The sequence below is a fragment of the Nannobrachium achirus genome, assembly GCF_963921795.1.
Source record: "Nannobrachium achirus genome assembly, chromosome: 12".
In the NCBI taxonomy this organism is placed as follows: domain Eukaryota; kingdom Metazoa; phylum Chordata; class Actinopteri; order Myctophiformes; family Myctophidae; genus Nannobrachium; species Nannobrachium achirus.
The window spans coordinates 4343534-4365095 of record NC_137832.1 but is presented as its reverse complement, the minus strand read 5'-3'; the positions used below and the strand labels follow the sequence as shown (position 1 = coordinate 4365095).

The 21562-nt window shown below is 44.0% G+C and overlaps 1 protein-coding gene across 4 annotated transcripts in view; it reads right to left on the bottom strand.

Moving 5' to 3' along the window:
* brd3b (bromodomain containing 3b) overlaps positions 1-21562 on the bottom strand; it is a 37192-nt gene that overhangs the window by 15277 nt on the left and 353 nt on the right. For 2 of the 4 annotated variants that reach the window (XM_080738230.1, XM_080738231.1), the window contains exons 2-6: positions 16495-16760; positions 11731-11842; positions 5874-6011; positions 4879-5023; positions 302-480 (exon numbers count right to left, since the gene is read on the bottom strand). In XM_080738230.1, the coding sequence (XP_080594356.1) occupies positions 302-480; positions 4879-5023; positions 5874-6011; positions 11731-11842; positions 16495-16589 (669 nt within the window). In that variant the 5' untranslated portion in view covers positions 16590-16760. Of the gene's footprint in view, positions 1-301; positions 481-4878; positions 5024-5873; positions 6012-11316; positions 11330-11610; positions 11641-11730; positions 11843-16494; positions 16761-21562 lie in introns of those variants that run through there. The other 2 variants (XM_080738232.1, XM_080738233.1) reach the window with 2 other exon arrangements.

Below are 21562 nucleotides of genomic sequence, written 5' to 3'. Positions count from 1 at the left end.
TTTCAAAATATTACAATATTACAGGAGACCACTCAAAACAAGTATTTATATTTGAGAAATGTCAACTTTCTGAAGTCAGAGATGCTTGAAGTCCAGTGGGAAGTTTCCTCAGTCAGTTGTGATCTGGGGTTATATGGCATCTGCAATTCTTTTTTACACAATATTCTTATTTTCTGAGAATGATCTGTATGTAGGAGAGGGTCCCTGCTTTATCTCACACTCAGCTAAGGGGTCCTTGGTGCGTGGTTGTTAGTGTGGTTACCATGACAACGGGCTGAAGGCATCATGTTAGTGTGGTTACCTTGACGACGGGCTGCGCTGAAGGCATCATGGTGGCCGGTGGCTGTTGTGGCGGCGGCGCGGCCACCGGGGGCGCCGTGGTCTGGAGTGGCGTGGGCGTGGCCGAGATGACGGGCGTCTGAGAGGGCGAGGGGGAGGGATAGGAGGCGGGGGACGCCGACGACTCCGCCTGCTGACTCACTGGAAGAGAAAGACAGACAGATATTAACACTCATGGCGCATGGTGTGTGTAGTTTGCATGTTCTCCCCGTGTCTCCTTGGGTTGATACCCTCACAAAAACATGCAGTAATCCTGGTCTCAATAATGCCTCCCCCTGGCCAGCCGAGGCGCCTGATGGAGGGGTAAGGAACTGGTTGGAATAACGTGTTCCTTCCACACGCTACGTCCAAACAGGGGAAATCCCCCCTGTCAGGTGAAAAGAAGCAACTTGGACTCCTCATGCATAGAAGGATGCATGAGGTCAGTCCGTTGTCTCCCCAGGCGCGGCAGAGGGAGAGCAGAGCCCAGGATAACATAGGCAATTGGCACTGGGTGAAAATGGGTTACAAAATCGTGGGATAAAAATTATATATATATATATATGTCACGGTTTGTTAGAGAAACAGGACGGTCGAGAAACGGAGCACTCGTGGTGCCGCACGGGGCGGAACAAGCGGTCGCCAACAACAACGTCCTCCAGGCGGAGCCGCTCGATTGTCCACGACATTGCAAGCGGCGCGAAGGCCAGCGGACCTTGGTCCTGCTCTTCGCCCCCGAGCGCCGCAGGCGCGAGTGGCCGCGAAGAGCGGGCCAGGGCCGCGCGGCCGGCGGAGCGCCGCGCGAGTTACGAAGCCGTGGTGAATGCAATCGTTATATTTATGCCCAGGCCGTAAGGCCTGGGCAAGCCCACGATAAACGCTCATAGTAAGCTAATGGCTAAGCTAATGGCTAAACACCGCCCAGCTAGGCTAGTAAATAAAGAAAGAGAGTCGCAAACGAGTGACGTCAGCGCCTGCACTAGTGAATGGCTGTCTATGGGCTGTCGTCGCCATCTGGTGGTGATTAGTGTGTGGTGAACGACAAAACAAGCGCTCTTACTCTTAGCGTCCTGAGTTACCCAAACATACTGTAACATATATATATAAAAAAAAGAAGAAAAAAAAAGAAACACTCATGGCGCTGTTCCAGGGCAGCGTTATCTCGTCCACAGACGAGTTAACTGTTGCCATGGTTACCAGCTAAATAGGTGCCGCGGTAGCAGGCTGGTGAGCGAAAACACTACATATCCCATCATGCAACTCAGCATCATGGAGCATCTATTCTCCATAGGCTCCTATTCATCGCTGATGCAAAGAAACGGCTTTACCTCGGAAATTTACTTCCAAAAACGCCAAGAGAGGCAGTGAGCCGCTCTTTTTCACTGCGACACTGGACCGTGACGGTCGGCCGCGGTTAGGATTTTTGTTTCGCAACCGAATGTAAACAAACTGACGTCCATTTTAAACACAAACATGCCTTCCGGGGCTCTTCAAAATAAAGCGTAAGTGAACGGCAGATCTCTACAGCACATAGAATTACGCAAACAATGGCAGCCCATGTGTTAATAATTTAAAATGATCAACATCTGCTATTTAAAAAAAATAGGAGACGTACTCGCACAAATTGCCGCACTGAGTCACTCAACGTAGAGTGGCATCCGACCTGGTGTTTATGCAATATTAAATATAATAATTGTGTCGCGAGTATATATACATCACTAACACTCTGGACCAGACTAAATATCAGATGATTTTAGTAGACTAAATCCTATTTTGTCGACCAAAAAAACGTAATGGCTGATTTTACACGCTGAAAACAGCCGATCCATACAAGCTTGCATATATTTTCGGAGCGCAACAGACCCTAACCCATCCCAAAACAATCCTACTCTATCAGAGTGTGTGCAAAGACCCCCACCCACCCAGACCAGCAATATTTACAACAAGGGTCTTCAACGTTTTCAGGCCAAGGACCCCTTAGCTGAGAGAGAGGAGCAGGGACCCCCACAGCTTTTTCAGAGATTCCATATAGATTCATCGTTTGACAGTGTATTTTGGATTCATGTCAATTTGTGTTTTCAGATAATTAACCACTTGAACCGTCAATACTTAATAAACTTGACCTTTCACTCCGTACTTAGTCTGCTCTTTTTCCCCTCTACACCAAAGCTCTTTGCCGAAAATGGCCGATCTACAAGCTCACAAGTCACAACGCCTCGCGTCAGAATATGGACGGTTCAAGTCATTAACATAAAAAAGGAGAAAAAAAGTTTCTATCACACAAAGATTTGGAGGACCCCCTGTAGTAACTCTGAGGACCCCCTAGGCGTCCCGGACCCCCTGTTGAAGACCCCTGATTTCCAACACATCAATACATGTTCAGACAGACAGCCAGATATTCCCCTCTGGGTTAAAGAGAATGACGTTGCTAGGCAACCATACCTTTGGGTTGTTTGGAACCCCACCCTGTCTGTCTTGTCTGTCTGGCACTGTGCTATGAGCTTGTAGATCTGTCTGTCTGTCTGTCTGTCTGTCTGGCATTCTGTGCCGTGCTATGAGCTTGTAGATCTGCTGTTTTTTAATAGCCAAAGTATAAATTATTGTTTAAAGTGGTTTAAATCTAAAGTGACACGGATGCTCTGCAGATCTAAAAGGTTTGACCTACAGTATATGCATGGGATATGTGAAAATAGCCGATTTACACGCGTCACAATGTGACACGTGGTGTGAGCTTGTGGATCCGACATTTTCTTGGATCTTCGAGAGGAAAACAAAGTGCTAAATTGGAAAGTATTTTCAAAAACCTCCACCGGCTGTCAGTCTGTCCGTCACGTCACACTTTCGCCTTATCTCCGCCACCGTTGCCCCTATCCATGCCAAACTTTGCACACACACTCCTTGGCTACGAGAGAGTGTTTTTTACTGGTGATTCAGTCAGAGTGTATGAAAGGGTGCGCTCGTTTTATTGTCCACGACATTGCAAGCGGCGCGAAGGCCAGCGGACCTTGGTCCTGCTCTTCGCCCCCGAGCGCCGCAGGCGCGAGTGGCCGCGAAGAGCGGGCCAGGGCCGCGCGGCCGGCGGAGCGCCGCGCGAGTTACGAAGCCGTGGTGAATGCAATCGTTATATTTATGCCCAGGCCGTAAGGCCTGGGCAAGCCCACGATAAACGCCCGCGCAGTCCGGTGCGCATTTCCGAACGCACCCTTTCCCCACACTCGGACTGAAACACCAGTAAAAAACACCATCCCCCTTGGCTACCCCTCATTTCTTACATGGCCCTCTTCTAGTGCCACCATGAGGCCGATTCTTGCAAAACACATTTTTGTACACTGCTCCTACAAAACTTTTCGATCATTATCATTTATTTCGTTTTTAATCACAAATTGCGTTAAATTACGTCCGGCTACGAGCCCCAACAAAGAATTGCGTAATAGTGAGATTGCAATAGAAAGTGGCTGAGAAGGAGTCAAGCAGTTATCTTGTTCATTTGACTGGAATGCAAAGCGATACTAAACGCCACTCATGTGCAGGTTGTTTTGTCAACCAAAATCTGCTCCGCCAACTGAAACCAATGCTAGAATCTCAGTCTCAATAAAGGTGCCATATTCCTCTCATTTGACGTCATATTTTAGTCATCTCAAGGTTCAGTTTTACCTCGAAGTCGACTAAAAGTACAGTTGATTTTGTCGACCAAGACGCATGTTGGCGGGCCTTGATGGCGTCCCATCGTAAATGATTGGTGAAAATAGTCGATCTACAAGCTGGCAGCGCAATGGCCACGTTGTGAGCTTGGGCTAGGGTCAGTGAGCCTTACGGGCAATTCTCGCCATTTCTATGTTTCATTATTTCGACTGAGGGTTAGGGTTAGGTTTTAGGGTTAGCTTTAGGCATAGTTTTACTGAGGTTTGGGTTAGGTTTAGGCATAGAGGTTAACCCATTCAGAACGGGTAGACATTATTGTGTATCATTATTTTATGCTTTAACTATTGAAAAATAGCAGATATACAAGCTCACAGCGTGGCACCGAGTGCCGCGCTGCGAGCTTGTAGATCTGCTATTTTTGAAAAATCATGAAATTTGAATTTTGACACGATTCCATATGTGTCTTTTGAATCCTTCTAAGATTTTTTGAAAAACGTATGTTTCTGTGTCAGCAATCTGACTAGCCATCGTCAAAGAAAAGGTCCTTTTCACTTCAACTGGAGCTCAGTTAGTCTGTTCTTGAGAGACTACTATGTCAGTGGTTCTCAAACCTTTTCATGTGAAGGACCCCCAAAATGATATGTATTTGGCCACAGACCCGCATCTCAAAATATTTAGTTCCAGGGACCCCCCCCCCCCCCCCCCCCCCAGAAGCAAAATTTGAGTTACAAACGTTCGCTTTGAAAACACATACAGTATATTCAAAGATTTGCACACATTTTCACGACTTTTTCAAAAATAGCAGATCTACAAGCTCGCAGCGCGGCACCGCGCTGTGAGCTTGTATATCTGCTATTTTTCACTGGTTAAAGCATTCAATAGTTCTAGGCCTAAATGGGTTAGGGAGAGGGTCAGTACCTGGGGTGGTGGGCGGGGCAGGCTTCTTGGCCTTGCCCTTGGGGGCGGGGGGCAGCAGTGCCACCTCCTCTTGGGGCATCTGTGCCACCTTCTGTAGGAAGATCTTCTCCAGAGCCTGGGCCATCAGCACGATGTCGTCTGTTGGCTGAACACAAGAATACGTTCATGTCATTTTACAGGTATTAAAAACTTACAAAACATAAATGTCTCAAGATCACTAAGTCAGACAAGACTGTAAAAGGCTTCTGCGTCGTTACCTTGTTATATATGTCAGGGGTTTTCAAAGTGGGTGACGGGGCACCCTGGGGTGCCGTGACGGCAGTCCAGGGGTGCCGCGAGATCATTTGATAATATTTGGAATTTACACTTGAAAAAATCATATTTATATCATTTGTAACTTGAAGTACAAAGTTATTTTCAGTCAGTTCTAACCAAAATGGCTATTATCTCAACGTTTTCCTCGCAACATAATCACTAAGATATCGTCACTGTCGGGCAGAAACCTTGTATCTCCAAGTTTCAAATGTGTACGTCTTTTGGTAAAGCAAAGCCCTGCTATATCATACAAGACTGTCGCACAAAACTAGTGAAAACAGACGATCTACAAGCACACACTAGTTTAGTACATTTTATAGATGATAAATACAAAATGAATAGTTTTGGACATACAAGGTTTCCACCTGACAATGACGATATGCTATAAATATAAGGTGCTGGGAGTGAAAATTATAAAGTAGGGGTGCCTCAGATTCAAAAAATATTAATGGGGTGCCCTGAGACAAAAAAGTTTGGGAACCCCTGATATATGTAACAGTTTGTAAAAGGTTTCTGTTGCCTTGTTATATATGTAACAGTTTGTAAAAGGTTTCTGTTACCTTGTTATATATGTAACAGTTTGTAAAAGGTTTCTGTTGCCTTGTTATATATGTAACAGTTTGTAAAAGGTTTCTGTTACCTTGTTATATATGTAACAGTTTGTAAAAGGTTTCTGTTACCTTGTTATATATGTAACAGTTTGTAAACATGGTGTTGAAGTCCTGCATGGCCTCGCTGGCACTCCAGTAGTAGTTGTTCTCCAGCCGTTTCTTTATGGTGCCCATGTCCATAGGGTTCTTTATCACCTTGTGGTAGTCCTGCAAACAACAAACACACACATTTCCATAGGGTTTAGGGCTGGGCGATATGGAAGAATACTCTATCGCGATATTTTTCCAAGCTGTATCACGACGCCAGGGCATACGAGCGGTGCAGAGCGCGAGCGGCGATTTAAAATGGGTCTGAGCGGCGGTGGAACGATGATTTGTAATGGGGTCAGTTTTACACTGAAGTTATGTTTTCCTTTTTATTGTGTGCTTATTTGATCAGTTGTGCGTTTTACTTTTGTTGTGTTGATTTGTTTTGGTGCACAATATTTCTGTGTTAACTGCCCCTAGAAAAGTTCCCACGCCAATAATGGGCAGCTCCGGACAATTACACTCATCAGCGACGGCTGCGGAAACGCCGCAGGTGCACAGACAGTTAATTCCCCCAGAGCACAACGCCAGACAGAGACGGTACACAGAGCACGCCACACGCCCGAACGTGAGCAGAGCAGACAGCATGCCAGCACGAAAAGCAGCAGAACTGAGGAATCGAGACGAGACGACAGCCGAGAGAGACAGAAAGACGGTCCAGTATAGCAGCCAGACAACGGTGCAGCCTGAGCAGTGAGGGGCAGAGGGGCTAAGTTACGACTTACCCCTCTCTCAAGTTAAGTCCCCTCTACAAGTCGCCTATATCTGCACGTGCTGCCCTGCTTTTAGCTTTCGTTTTAGTCCTTTTAATTGCCCTTTTATTTTGTTACTTCTCACTGTATAACGGCTCAGTTTTTGGGACATTTTAGCTAATTTTGTTTACTGGTCCCCACTGTTTTTTTATTATAAACCACTGCATGCTTTTAGTTCCTTTTAAACTTTAATATTGTTTTATTAGAGTTATTATATTTTTAAATGTGCGGTGTGTTTGTTTTGGAGTGAAACGGCCAATAGGCCATTGGGGACTTTGTATTAAAACAAGCTATTTTGTTTGACCCTTTCAAGGAGGCCTGTGAGAGAGGAGGAGAACTTTGGACAATTTGGATAAAAGGACTCTAGTGTGTGCTGTTCCAAAGGACTGGCGGGAACGTTTTGTGTAGGCCACTGTAGACATCAGAAGAAGCCCGTTCATCTGTTTTTTTGCACATGTTCCACTGTTCATTTTATCTTTTCTAATAACTCAGTAATTTTAGCAATAAAACTATTTATTGCACCACTTTTGCTTGATCATTTCTCTGCTCAAACCTGATAAAAAAGAACCTGTTTTGCACACTATTGAGTAATATTGAATAGAGTTCCTGGGCTCTCCTCCAGGTGGCGTTGTTGGCAACAATAATTTTTATACTTTTTAACCTCGCCACAGATTTTCCTCCGCTCCTCAGAGCGCCGACCCTCCTCCACTCCAAGCCAACCCTGTTGGGGCCACGCCCTATAATATGAACCTCGCACACGCAGTGCACTCCCTATTACAGTATATATATATAACTCTATGAGTGCACTGCACACAGCACCGCTGACACACAGCTGTCAAAGAATTTGCAGTTCATGTCCGTTGTCCTTCCTTCCTTGGTCAAGATTTCTCTGTCATCAACACAATATGTTTATAAATACCTTGTGTCCTGACTCCTGTCAGTTAAGTTTTATCACCAATAAAGGAAACTAAAGATGGTGTCTTTTGTAACATAGGATAGCTGTCCATGGAGCCGGGGCTCGTGGCACGTTACCACAGGCAGTAGGCTCTTTGTGTTGGGATTGGGAACGCTTGTGGCAAAGGAGACACTCAGCAAAATAAGACTTTTATTTCTTTGTCTGTTTTGGCTGTGATCGACGAACTGAGCGGAGCGAGCGCGGAGCGAGAGATGCGCAAATCAGGTTGAGCGACGGGGCGGCGCGGTGGCCGACCGGAGCGATTAGCGAGTGGGACATGAACCCTCTGGAGCCGGATTTCTACTCACTCTGCTCCGCTCGTATGCCCTGCACGATACACAATCTTATCACAATTCTTTTTTATGTTGGTTTTCATGGTTATTTTTCAAGTTTACTCTTTCTCTCACCGAGTCTCACAGTTTCCCCGCACACGCCCACGGTCACGGTAAAACTCCCTCCGTCACACTACTCTTGTAGACTACCTAATTTGATTCAAACCAAAACATAATCCATTGGTTTGATTATAATTGCTCATTTCATGTCGTGGTTGTTCCAACTTCCATCACAGCTGCTGTGACGCGTCGCACCGACGATGCGCTCTTGCATTTACCAACGCACACCTGCACGGCCACCAAAGTAAAGCGATAGAAGCAACTAGAATAGAATAAATAGCTTCAGGTTTGGAGTTTGGGGGGTCGCGAACCTCGCCTACTATACAGGTCTATTGATATGCATATAGGCTCGTTTCTTTGTTAAAACAGTTGTCAAGGTGTGAACTTGGGGGGTGCAAAAAAAGATAGGCCTATGGGTCGTGCCAAGACAACGGCAGCAATTGCTGTATTGGTGTGAATATAACGTGTAAAAAAAAGTGTGAATGCTCCGAATTCTTTGACTGCTCCGAATCAACGGGGGATTTTAAAGGGAATATACAAAGGTCATTTTTGGCAGATTTTGTCAGCCCTATTATAAAATGATGAAAGTTTTACATTTTACTGTCTCCGAGCCCCGAACATTTCTTTGGAAAGTGATCTTTCTGACGTGCAGCTTTTCTAACTCAAATTCGGGATAAAGACTTGCACAAATTGTCAGGATCTTTTTTCAAAAATAGCAGATCTACAAGCTCATAGCGAGTATAGAATAAGGGTTAAAAGTGGTTCAAATCTAACGTCACACAGATGCACTCCAGGTCTCAGCGGGTTAAACATATTGGTCTCCGACAATAAGAAGTCAATTTCGGAGTGGCGACATGTCGGAATGGAGAGCGACTCCCACCAAAAATAGCCGATCTACAACAAGCTCACGACGTGTGGAGAGCAATGCATGAAATCTGGTGAGCTTGTAGATCGACCTATTTTCGATACACAGTATAAAGTATAAATCGGCCATTACGGCACCATCAAGGTCTGCCGACATAATTTTTAGTAGAGTGTAGATTTAGTGCACTAACATCTTAGGGTATTCAGTCAACTAAAACCAGAGTAAAAGCAAGGCAGGGGTTGACACTAATGTCTCAGAAGCACTTGCAAAGGTCATGCCCACTTGCCCGTAAGGTAAATCATCCATTATAAAATCATGGGTACAATTTGAATTAGCGTTCAATTTACGTTCAACCTTTTTTGTACGTTCTGGTGCAATTAAGACATTTCATACACACAATTTTATGCCAAACACTGTGTTGTGTGAATGTGGCTATGGGTTCACAGTTCACACTTGTTTGTTATTCTATATTTTCACGTGTAACAACAGCGAAAACAGCACATTATAGGTCAATAGCTCTGGCCGGGTTCAGGTGTTTAGACAGATATCTGGTGTTGTGTTTATAGACAGTTGCATCCCCTCTCAAACGAGCACTTGCCCAGTCGGGGCAACCTGAACGTTAACTCTACGTGCCCGAAAAAATTTGTGTCAATAACTGCAAGACATTTCAGATGAATAAAATATGACTAAAGTTTTACTGAATTGTAATCAAAAGACTGACAAACTAAATCTAACTTTGCAGTCAAAACTAACCGTCATCTGAATGTGATCAGGGACTGAAATGAGACGGCGACTAGGGCTGGGTTCGGTAACCGCCGTACCGCCGTATCGCCGTATCGCGGCCTACCGCGGTGTCAGGGTCCTTACCGCGGTCAAAAAAGACAAAAAATAGGCTATTTTTATTGAGAACGAGCGAGTTTTAAAACGGGGGAGAAGCGAGGACCGCATGCGCTTCATGCCGCTCTGCTCTGGGCCGCGCACCACATGTTTGGAACAATTGGAAGCTTGGCCTGTCACAGTCTCCGACAGAGAGTGAGACACAGTAGACACTGGAGCAGTGCAGTAGCCTCGTAGCCTCAGCAGCGTTAAACTTTCTCCATAATCCACACGACACAACTCACACAAGTATGTTTATACATACCTCGTGGCTGTTTCTTTTTTATTCATACGGGCGGAGCGCGAGGACTAAAACCGAAAATGAAACCAGCGCTAGTGAGTACTTTTACAGTAGCGCGTGTACCCGTCGTTGTTCGACTACAACCTTTTCTGTCAAGTCTGGTAACTAAAACCTGTTTACTATGTTTATATCACCACTCAATCAATGCGATTTGAGACGTGAGTTTGCATATTAATCACAGACCGTACACAATCACTATACCCGTCTCATCTGGTTTGTTCACAAACAGCGTGCAGTGTCTGAAGCCCCAGTAGCCTACCAGTGGCGTCAGTTCAGAAAAAGCTAAGGTATGGCAACATGACAGACACCAGTCATGTTGCCATACCTTAGCAACAGGCACGATGAAAGTACATCTTATTATTTCCCCCTGTAGCCTAGGTATGGCAGGTGCCATAGCTTGCCATACCCAATTGACGCCTCTGTAGCCTACGTTACTATAGTAACCCGACACTGCAAAGCTCTAAAAGCTCAGAACGCGTTGCGAACGCGACGCGTTGTGAGCTTGTAGATCTGCTACTTTCAAAAGCCAGACCCACTGTGCTGTACGGGGAACTCGAGCAGTCGGGCTTATAGGACCGTGGAGAGACGAATTTTGGGCAGATGATAGGAATATTTTGTCTTATCGCCGAACTTAATTAATAGATACGGGGGTGCGGTAATTACCGCAATACCGGCGGTAAATGGGAGGACGGTAACCGCGATAACAAAATGTTGATACCGAGCCACCCCTAACGGCGACAGAGAAAGGGAGACTGAACGGACATTTAAGGCCTGTCCATACAGTCTCCAAGCACCCAACATTTCTTCGGAAAGTCTGATCTTTCCGACGTGCAGCTTTTCCAACTCAAATTCGGGATAATGCTTCTCAGAAGATGCGAGTGACGTCATATTGTACTGTAGTTGAACCGGACCTTTCCGACGAAAGGTTTGATGGTCGGAGACAGTATGGACAGCCCTTTACAGCCACACAGAGACAGAGACCAGATTATGTTTGGTTGCGCTCGGGTGTTGCGCTCTGAACATAGCAGATATACAAGCTCACACTCGTCGCATTGTGAGCTTGTAGATCGTCTATTTTCAGCATGGATTTCATGGTAGCAATGTGCATCTTTTGAGACCATCCATGTACGGATCGGGTCGACGCATTTGGAGAGGGACAGAGACTTACAGCCAGACAGAGACAGACAGACACAGCTTGATGGCGTCCACAGGCCGTTAGACCGGTTAGGGTCAGGGTAAGGGTTCGGGTCAGGGTTAAGGTTAGGGTCAGGGTTAGATACTTACAGCCAGACACAGCTTGATGGTGTCCACAGGCTGGTAGAACGGTTAGGGTCAGAGTAAGGGTTCGGGTCAGGGTTAAGGTTAGGGTCAGGGTAAGGGTTCGGGTCAGGGTAAGGGTTCGGGTCAGGGTAAGGGTAAGGGTCAGGGTCAGGGTTAGGGTCAGGGTTAGATACTTACAGCCAGACACAGCTTGATGGTGTCCACAGGCTGTTAGAGCGGTTAGGGTCAGGGTAAGGGTTCGGGTCAGGGTTAAGGTTAGGGTAAGGGTTAAGGTTAGGGTCAGGGTCAGATACTTACAGCCAGACACAGCTTGATGGCGTCCACAGGCTGGTAGACCGGTTAGGGTCAGGGTAAGGGTCAGGGTAAGGGTAAGGGTTCGGGTCAGGGTTAAGGTTAGGGTCAGGGTTAGATACTTACAGCCAGACACAGCTTGATGGCGTCCACAGGCTGGTAGAACGGCCAGGCAAACTGATGTTTCCACAGCGTCTTGACCACCACGTTCTGCATGTACTGCAGCTGATTGGTCTTCCTGGAGGGGTGGGCGGGACAGGAAGCACACAGACACACAAACACACACACACCATACAATTAGAACACACGTAGTCTCGCGTAGCCAGACAACTATTCCACAATCTCTGTATGCTATATAGTCTGGAATGACAGCTCCCGAACGGCGAGTAACGGAAGTAGTCACTGCTGCACGGAACTGTAGTCCCATTGGAAACATAACAGAAGCACACTAGCACAGAGTCATTATAATTAACTGTAGTCCCATTGGGAACATAACAGAAGCACACTAGCACAGACAGAGTCATTCTAATGAACTGTAGTCCCATTGGGAACATAACAGAAGCACACTAGCACAGACAGAGTCATTATAAAGAACTGTAGTCCCATTGGAAACATAACAGAAGCACACTAGCACAGACAGAGTCATTATAATGAACTGTAGTCCCATTGGAAAAACAACAGAAGCACACTAGCACAGACAGAGTCATTCTAATGAACTGTAAACATGGCTGAGCATAATTGTGTGGTGAGGGACGTTGTGCAGTGGAGCAAGGCCAACGATCTCTGGCTTAATGCTAGTAAGACCAAGGAGATGGTGGTGGACTTTCGTACGTCCAATCGTGTACCCCCGGTGCCAAGCACCATAAACGGAGATGTGGACACATTTTTGGATTTGTGGACGAATACAAATTCCTATGAATGCACCTGAACAGCTTGTTGGACTGGTCTGACAACGCTGAGGTGATTCACAGTAAGGGGAAGAGCAGGCTGTTCATCCTGAGAAGACTGAGATTGTTTGGTGTGTTCAACAGGATGCTTCAGATGTTCTACTGGTGTTCTCTTTTTTGGAATATCTTGCTGGGGGGCAATAACAGAGCGGGCGAGACCTTCAACCTCAACAGACTGGTGAGGAAGGCGGGCTCTGTCGTTGGAGTACCTCCTTACAGGGGGTGGAGGAAGTAGCCTAGGGTTCGTACAGCTAGGAAGCTGTTCTCCATCTTCCCCCTCTACCCTGAGATCCTTGGTTACTGGAGTAAGAGAGGAAACAACCGTTTCTGCTACCCAGGACGGAGGTGCGAGAGACTAGCAGTGACGTCATTATGTGCGCATCCCGCATCAAAAACTCATTCAAGTCACCCAGGGACTCATTCATGTCATGGTCCTGGGGTCCCGGGGATGCGCCTCCATTGGAGTCCATGTTAAAATAATTTACCGCATCGCAGTAAAAGGAAAAAAAAAACTGTCCACAGACACCACCATTGTTCATGGGTGAAAGCATCCTACTTTACCCTACGTTAACACAAATAAAATCCACGTAGAAAGTCTTAAACAGGCGATAGAAACGTCAATGTTTTGATTCCACCGACGTCCGGACTCATAAAACTTTTCTGGGACCCATTTGAATGACCACCTGTGGGTCCCGGGACCCATTACATTGAAAACCTAGTAACATCACTGGACTAGGAAAGTCCTTTGTGCCGGCTGCTCTCAAGCAATACAACGAGACACACAACGGTCGCTTGAAAAGGCCAATTAGGATAACCTACAGTAGGAAACTGTTACCTAACTCAACTGGAACAATAGTTGAACTGACTCCGACCTCTAAGTACTTTTCCAGAAGGGTTACTTGTGGCGTCTTGCTGTGTCACCCTTTCTTGCATTTTTTTTCTTGATTTATTTGCACTGACTATGGACACTTATTCTTTGGCCCTGCACTATTGGGTTGTTTTGGTAGTATCGAGTACTATTTAGGGCTGTCTTCGACTCAGGATTTATCAAGTCGACTCGAGTCGCGGGGGTTAATCCGACGCGTCGACAAATCGTTTGTTAAAAGGAAAACATTAATAAAGTGAATTAGATCCATTAACTACCGTGCATATTGACACATGGTAGCGGCGCGCCGCAGACATTAATGACGATAAGATTGTGTCCAGCCGTGCATAATTGTGAATTGTGGAGCAGAGTAGAAAGACGGAGACGAGAATAATCTATCTCTTTGACAGCACAAATGCGTGTCGTTTATTATTTTCTGTATTGCACAGCGCTGCTGTATCAAAAGAGCTATGTTGCCGATCTGGTGCGAGACAATAAAAAGAAAACAGTATTGCTATGTGTGTGTTGGGGACCAGTGGATTATATGACAGAGGTGGCAGTGGTTCAGAATAGGGATGGGACGATATGAAGATTTCATGTATTCATGTTGTGACCAAAGAAATCGCGATAATCAAAATATCCCTAACATCCATTATCGTGGGGCGGAACTGGAACATTGGCCAAAAAATAGCAGATCTACAAGCTCACAATGCGTCGCAACGCATAGATCGGCTATTTTTTGGCAAAGAGATTTGGTAGAGTGAACAAAAGACTATCAAATACGTATATTATGAGTACCTTTCACAAATTATAGAGGGTTTAAATGGTACTGGATATGCAGCTCGGCAAATAAAAGGTGAATTGATCCCAGTGCATGACGGAGGGCGATTTCACGATTTCATGTGTGTTTTTTTTTTTTTTTTTTTATATCACGATAAATGATAATATGGCTTATCGTCCCATCACTAGTTCAGAAAGGGTGTTTGTTGACAAGCTGGTCCGACTGGCTGCCATTCCATGGGACTTCCTCCATTCCTTCTGCAGCTGCCAGCTTGTAGATTTGCAATTTTTTTTTTAAATCTTTGAATACCCCCGGCCCTACAATCTACAAGCTCACGACGTGTCACAACGCGGCACATCGTGAGCTTGTAGATCTGCTATTTTTTGGGTCAATGTTCCCTCTAGAACAGCGATGCTGGGGTTCAAGTGGTTAAATGTCAAGTATTAAGCTGGCTTTTAACCAAACCGATTTGGCCACGAATCGGCGGCGGAAAGCGTTGCCGACAGGGAGCTCATCGGCAGGTTTTCGGCAGCGGGTCGGGAACGCTATCGACCAGTATTGGCGGAAAACTGGAAGACTGGACTTTCCCAGTTATGCTGAGTCGCCCCTGGCCATCGGTAGAATTGAGGGAGTTGTAGAATGGACCATTAGTTTGCTACTGCTGCAAAACCAAGCCTAAACAAGCCAGAGACATTTTCCGGTCGCACATTTGAACTAAATACCATATTCACAATCTCAACTCTCAATTTCATATTCTAATCAACTCCAAAGCAAGCTAGTAATAGTGCTATGGAGAGAGAAATCACCGCATCACACTGTTTGTTTGCAAACGAGGCTGAAGTATGTTGCCACATCTGACACATTTTGTGAGTGAAACAAGCAAACTGGTTTATGAAAACAAGCCCAAAAGAAGCGACAATTCTTTACCACTTTAGCCCTATTAAATCAGCTTTTTATATTAATAATCTTGAAAGCAAGACCCAAATAATAACTAAGTGGTTACAGTGAGGGGATTTACAGTGGTTCTCAACCTGTGGGTTGGGACCCCCAAGGACTTGATGTTAACCGTGTTTTCTCACTCAACAGTAAGGACTTTAAAGACCCTTTTAGTACCTCTGGTCAAGCTTTGGTAAAATTGTCAAATATTTAAGGCAGAAATTGTTGCTCACAACGCCTCGTACTGACAATTTCTTGAACAAATATAAATATAAATGAAAGCTACTGGGCTGGTGGTTCTGACCAGACAATGTTAGGCTGTAGTGGGATAACCAGGTGTTGTCTTGTTATAGATCTGCTATTTTCACAATGGAATAGATCGAGTCAAACTAAATGTGATGCCAACTCTTACAATTCCAAGTGCTTGTGCATAATCATATCCACAGATTCAGTGCAGCATTTATCATCGCACAGCCCCAGAAAGTATAAGAAACATTTAATTTGAACGGTAATTCAGCCCATCATTTTATAATGGACGATTTACTTTTCGGGCAAGTAGGCATGACCTTTGGGCAAGTAGATCGTGAACGAGAAAAACATGTTCTAAAGATGAAGCCATACCAGTTTGTCCCGCTGTTGATTTCGTTGACTAAAACTATGACAAAAAATAGTCGTCGACTGCATTTTCTCACTGACGAAAACTAAGCCATGATGACTAAAACTAAGACTAAATATACTGAAAATTCCGCCAACAAATAAAAACTAGACTAAAATTGATTGACTGCTTTACCACGAGTTTCCCAAGTTATCCCATATGTCCAGGCCTGGCCTTTTTAGATTTTTTCTTTCCAAAAAATATTTTTGGACCTCCTCATGACCTTCAGATATGATCGCGATCGCAAAATGTCATGTTTGATCCCCATACCAACCCCATCTTTCAAACATGGCAGCCATGTTTGTTTACAAACATAATGGCTGCGATCTCATGAATGCCTGAATGGATTTCCAAGCAGATTCTTTTGTTTGAAATCTGTGAACAGTGTGCACATACGTGGTGCATGATCTAAGCATGGGCGTGCATGATCCGTGCACTATGAATTACATGGAAGTCTATGGAGACTGGGGGCATCCTGGTAATTGACAGCCATTTTTTTTTTAAAGCAGCGAATGAGTTAAGGAGGAACTCGTGGAGAAGAGATGCAGTGGAACTAAAAGACAAGTCATTTTATGTTTGGTTTACGCTTGGATGTTGCGCTGTGGAAATAACAGATCTACAAGGCATTCCCAGTTCCCTCAGTGTTGGCTAATAAACTGGAGGTTGTTAATTAGAGTTCGTTAAGAGCGTCCGGTGCTGTACTAACCTGCCAGGCTTGGTGGGGTTGGTGACCTCCGGGGGGGTGGGGTTAGTAGTGACGGGGGGCGGGGTTGGGGGCGCGGCCTCGGGGGCGTCCGACATGGTGACCGGGACGACGGCGGCAGCGACGTTGCTATGACGACCGACGACGGCACAGCGTCCGGCCGGGCAGCAATGATTGGACGGCTCCTCCTCCTCCTCCGTGTGGGCGTGGCTGTGGGTGGAGTCACGTTCAGCTCAGAGTTTCCTCGTCCATCGCACAACCTCTGACCTCTGGAACAAGCACACACACACACACGCGCACACAGTAGTGTTAATTTCGTAGACTAAAACCAAGATGAAAAATGTTAGTCGAATGTTAGTAGTACCTTTTTTGCACTGACGAAAACTAAATAAAAAGAATTGATAAAAAACTAAGCTGATGACTAAAACTAAGACTAAATGTACGGACAAATTTCTTAATATAAACTGTTAAAAAATGGGCTGGTGGTTCTGACCAGACAATGTTAGGCTGTACTGGGATAACCAGGTGTTGTCTTGAATGTCTTGTTGTAGCCTACTGTACTGTTGTGCTGGCCTAGCGGTCCAGACCACATAGGCTCAGTGTAGCCTGACAGCGTGTCGCTGGTTCGATTCCCGATCCCGACTTCCTCTGCTGCTGCGTATCACTCCCCATTCTCCCTCCCCGTTTTCCTGTCAGTCTACTGTCCTATGAATAAAGACCTGTCAGTCTACTGTCCTATGAATAAAGACCTGTCAGTCTACTGTCCTATCAATAAAGACCTGTCAGTCTACTGTCCTATCAATAAAGAGCTGTCAGTCTACTGTCCTATCAATAAAGAGCTGTCAGTCTACAGTCCTATCAATAAAGAGCTGTCAGTCTACTGTCCTATCAATAAAGACCTGTCAGTCTACAGTCCTATCAATAAAGACCTGTCAGTCTACTGTCCTATGAATAAAGACCTGTCAGTCTACTGTCCTATCAATAAAGACCTGTCAGTCTACTGTCCTATCAATAAAGACCTGTCAGTCTACTGTCCTATCAATAAAGAGCTGTCAGTCTACTGTCCTATCAATAAAGAGCTGTCAGTCTACAGTCCTATCAATAAAGAGCTGTCAGTCTACTGTCCTATCAATAAAGACCTGTCAGTCTACTGTCCTATCAATAAAGACCTGTCAGTCTACTGTCCTATCAATAAAGACCTGTCATTCTACTGTCATATCAATAAAGACCTGTCATTCTACTGTCCTATCAATAAAGACCTGTCAGTCTATCAATAAATACCTGTCAGTATACTGTCCTATCAATAAAGACCTGTCAGTCTACTGTCCTATCAATAAAGACCTGTCAGTATACTGTCATATCAATAAAGGCATAAAAGCCCAAAAGGAAGAAGAAAAATGCACAAACTAGTACCTCCTAATCAGATGAAACAACTGCTCAACTAGTTAAAGACATATCCTGACCAGACTAGATTAGTTAAATCGTCTGCTCAACCATTCCACAGAAAGCCACGTTCATCTTAACTCTTTTACTGCTTTGAACGAGCGCGCTCGTCCATTTATTCAAGTAGCGCACGGCCATGAGCGAGCGGTCGTTCGTTCGTTCTTTTCCCTGTCTGAGCACTGTGAGCAGATGAGGGGTGGTCGAGGGTTTCTGCAACAGCAGCAGCTCCTGTAACGCTGGTCTCAATTCTTGACCACACATAAACAATAATGGCGGCGGGATCACTTTTCTGGTAGTTTTCCCTATGCCTGGATCTAGTTTCTCCATTTCTATGCTCTAAACTACTGGTGCGAACGAGGGACAAACTTCAGCCTCATTGGCTGCGCCTCGCCGTCTGTTTTTCTTTTTCTTTTTTTTTACGACTCGATGACAGATACGCCTGTCTTTTACAAAAGATTGCGGTTGGAAATAATGGATGGATACCTTTCTATAAAATTGCAAAGGTAAGCTACTTTTAAGATACTTTGATGGCAGTTTAAGACATCCTTAAATCCTTAATGTGTCACATAAATAATTGCGATTAACGATTTAATTGTGTATTTGTTGCTGAACACTTGAGCATTTGATGAATAAGAATTACATTTCTGTTTTGCGTTGAAGTTGCAGAGGGCAGATATGACCAATAATCTAAATATACAAAGGAATGACTGGCGTATTAAATAACGTTATTTTGTAATCCATTTTTGTGGGTTCCCCCAACTAAAGTCAGTTAAGACAGTGGTTGTCAAAGTGGGGTCCCCCAGCTAACGTTAGATAACACAGCAACAGCATCACTAGGGCCTGTCACGTTTATTACATAATCGTCCAACCACAAATTATTTGAGGTAATTGCAATTATTTTGCATAGTCGTCAATCATGTTGAGAAATGTTCATAAAGGTTCAAACTTTCAAAAAGGATTGGAAAAGGCAGATCCACAAGCTCACAACGCATCGCGACACAATGAGCTGTGAGCTTGTAGATCGTCCATTTCCACTAAAAATGGATACAAAATAAAGTTTTTTAATACGCCAGTCATTCCTTTGTATATTTAGGTTATTGGTCATATCTGCCCTCTGCAACTTCAACGCCAAACAGAAATGTAATTCTTATTCATCATATGCTCCAGCGTTCAGCAACAAATACACAATTAAATCGTTAATCGCAATTATTTATGTGATAAATTAATCATCACGTAAAATATCACAATCGTGACAGCAATAAGCATCACAACACCTTTTAACGCTTTAACACTACATATATATCAGTCTTAGGGCTGTCTCGATTATGACATTTCACATGACGATTAATTGTCACTCAAATAATTCGTGTTTTTGACGTTGACGAGGATGCATTTCTGTTTGGCCTGTGTAGGCTTTGACGTTGCACACAAAGGCAGATATGACACATAACCTACATATACAAAGAAATGACTGACATACTTGACAACTTTACACTTTAAAAATAATATCGATAGTGGAAATAGCCAATCTACAAGCTCACAACGTGTCGCATCGCGACGCGTCGTGACCTTGCCATTTCCACTACTTTTTGAAAGTGTTTGAAACTATATGAACATGTCTCAACATAAAAACTATTATGACGATTATGACAGAATAATTGCGGTTAGACGTTTATTATTATGTAATAATTGTGACAGGCCTAATCAGCTTTGTTAGAAGAACACCAAATGCTTGCCCCAAAACACAGTCGCCTTCGGCGTCTATCCCGCGCAACGCTGGAACGGTCTCTGCCTGGTATTCCTAAACGAAACCTCGGTAAACTACGCCTGAACGGTTAAACCTTTCAGGCGTTAAACCTTTTCAACGCTTAAACCTGTGTTTTGGCAACCTAAAAATAATATTGTATCGATACTTATAAGAACGTATCGATACCTATATAAACCATACAGCTTCATTGAAATTAGGCTATAGAATAAAATAAGTATGAATCATTAATTTGATCATGCAAGAGAGTGCATTTCTCAGCACATGCAGATGGCGCATAGAAAGAAATAGTCTTCTGCTGTGTTTGAATTAAGTTATACATACAATATTTTATATTAAAAATAATATACAGCAAAACATCAATAGGTTGGAATGCATATCGATCCTATGTGGTGTTTTTAAACGAATATTTGAAGTCTTTTTGGCTATATATAACCGTACTTCCGGTATCGGTATCGATATCGGCGATATTGACCCCAAAATATTGAATATCGTATCGAATTGGAAACGTTTTTATCGGCACACCACAAATTTCCAGGTCTGTTTTACCAATTAAAGAAAAGGAGGACAATTTCAAGATAAATTTAAATCTCTACGATACGATTACTGCGAGTGTTTTTCATCACGATAAGCGATAACAACGATTAACGTCCCATCCCTAATTCCTAATCTTAACCTCAGTAAAGCCTTGCCCAAACCAAACCCTATTCCTTATATTAACCTCAGTAAAACTATGCCACTGAATTAAACTCCACAACCATAAATTATATCTGAATGTAGGGCATGACTGCCGCTATTATGAAATGATCATCATTAGACATTCATTTAAAAAATAAAGCAAATCAAAAATGCATTCACGACTAAAAGAGTCAAGACTCAAGTGCAGTCGAACATCTGTCAGTATTTGCGAGAAATCACAGTAAAAACTATTTCTAAATTCTCAGTGCCCATTTAACTCTGATTAAGATAAGGGTCCAATTTCTACTTCCCCCCCACCCTCGTACTTCAATTAAAACCTCACTGTGTAGCTAAAATACATCAGCAATACAAAATCAGCTTCAGTTTAAGTACGCAATTAACGATTTAAGCATTTAGCAGACGCTCTTAATTCAGAGATATTTACAATAAGCATAGCAAACGTGATACCTCAGTACATCAACATCAATAGATCAAATGCAAAGAAATAGTTGGCTAATCTAAGAAAACAGGCAGACCAGACCAAGCTCCTAATCAGTAAAAATGTACTACTTCATACTGTAAACACACGTTTACAGTCAGTCTAGGACACACAGCCATGCAATATTTACATTTTATGAATGAGCAAAAAGAAAAGGGCAGCTGTTTTGCACACACCTCGGCTAACTAACATTCTCTCAACATCATGCACACAAATATCATTATTATCATCACTAAACCCCTCGTCCCTCAAATCATAACAACTCCACACTCTTCCAGAACAAACCCACACGTCAACAAACATCATATCCCCATATTGTTGTTGTTATTAATAAGATAAACAAGAACAACACACCTCCGTAATAATGTGTTTCCCCCACACAACAATTATTCTTATGGCTTTAAAAAGATGGCGGGCATTAAGGCAAGCCAGAGAGGGAGCAGAGGATGCTAAACAGGCTAACTGAAGCTAACTGTGGAGGAGCTTTCATTCCAACACGTTCAATTTGCCTCAAAAAACCCATCCGTGGGGAACAAACTAATGGAAGCTGTGCTTCAACCTCTTTTTAAAAACACACAACGCATATTAATAAGTGTGTAAAAAAAACGTAAACAACCACAAAACAACAACAACACAAACAAACAACGTTTCATTTTGTTGTGTAGTCTGTGCAAAAATGATGCTAG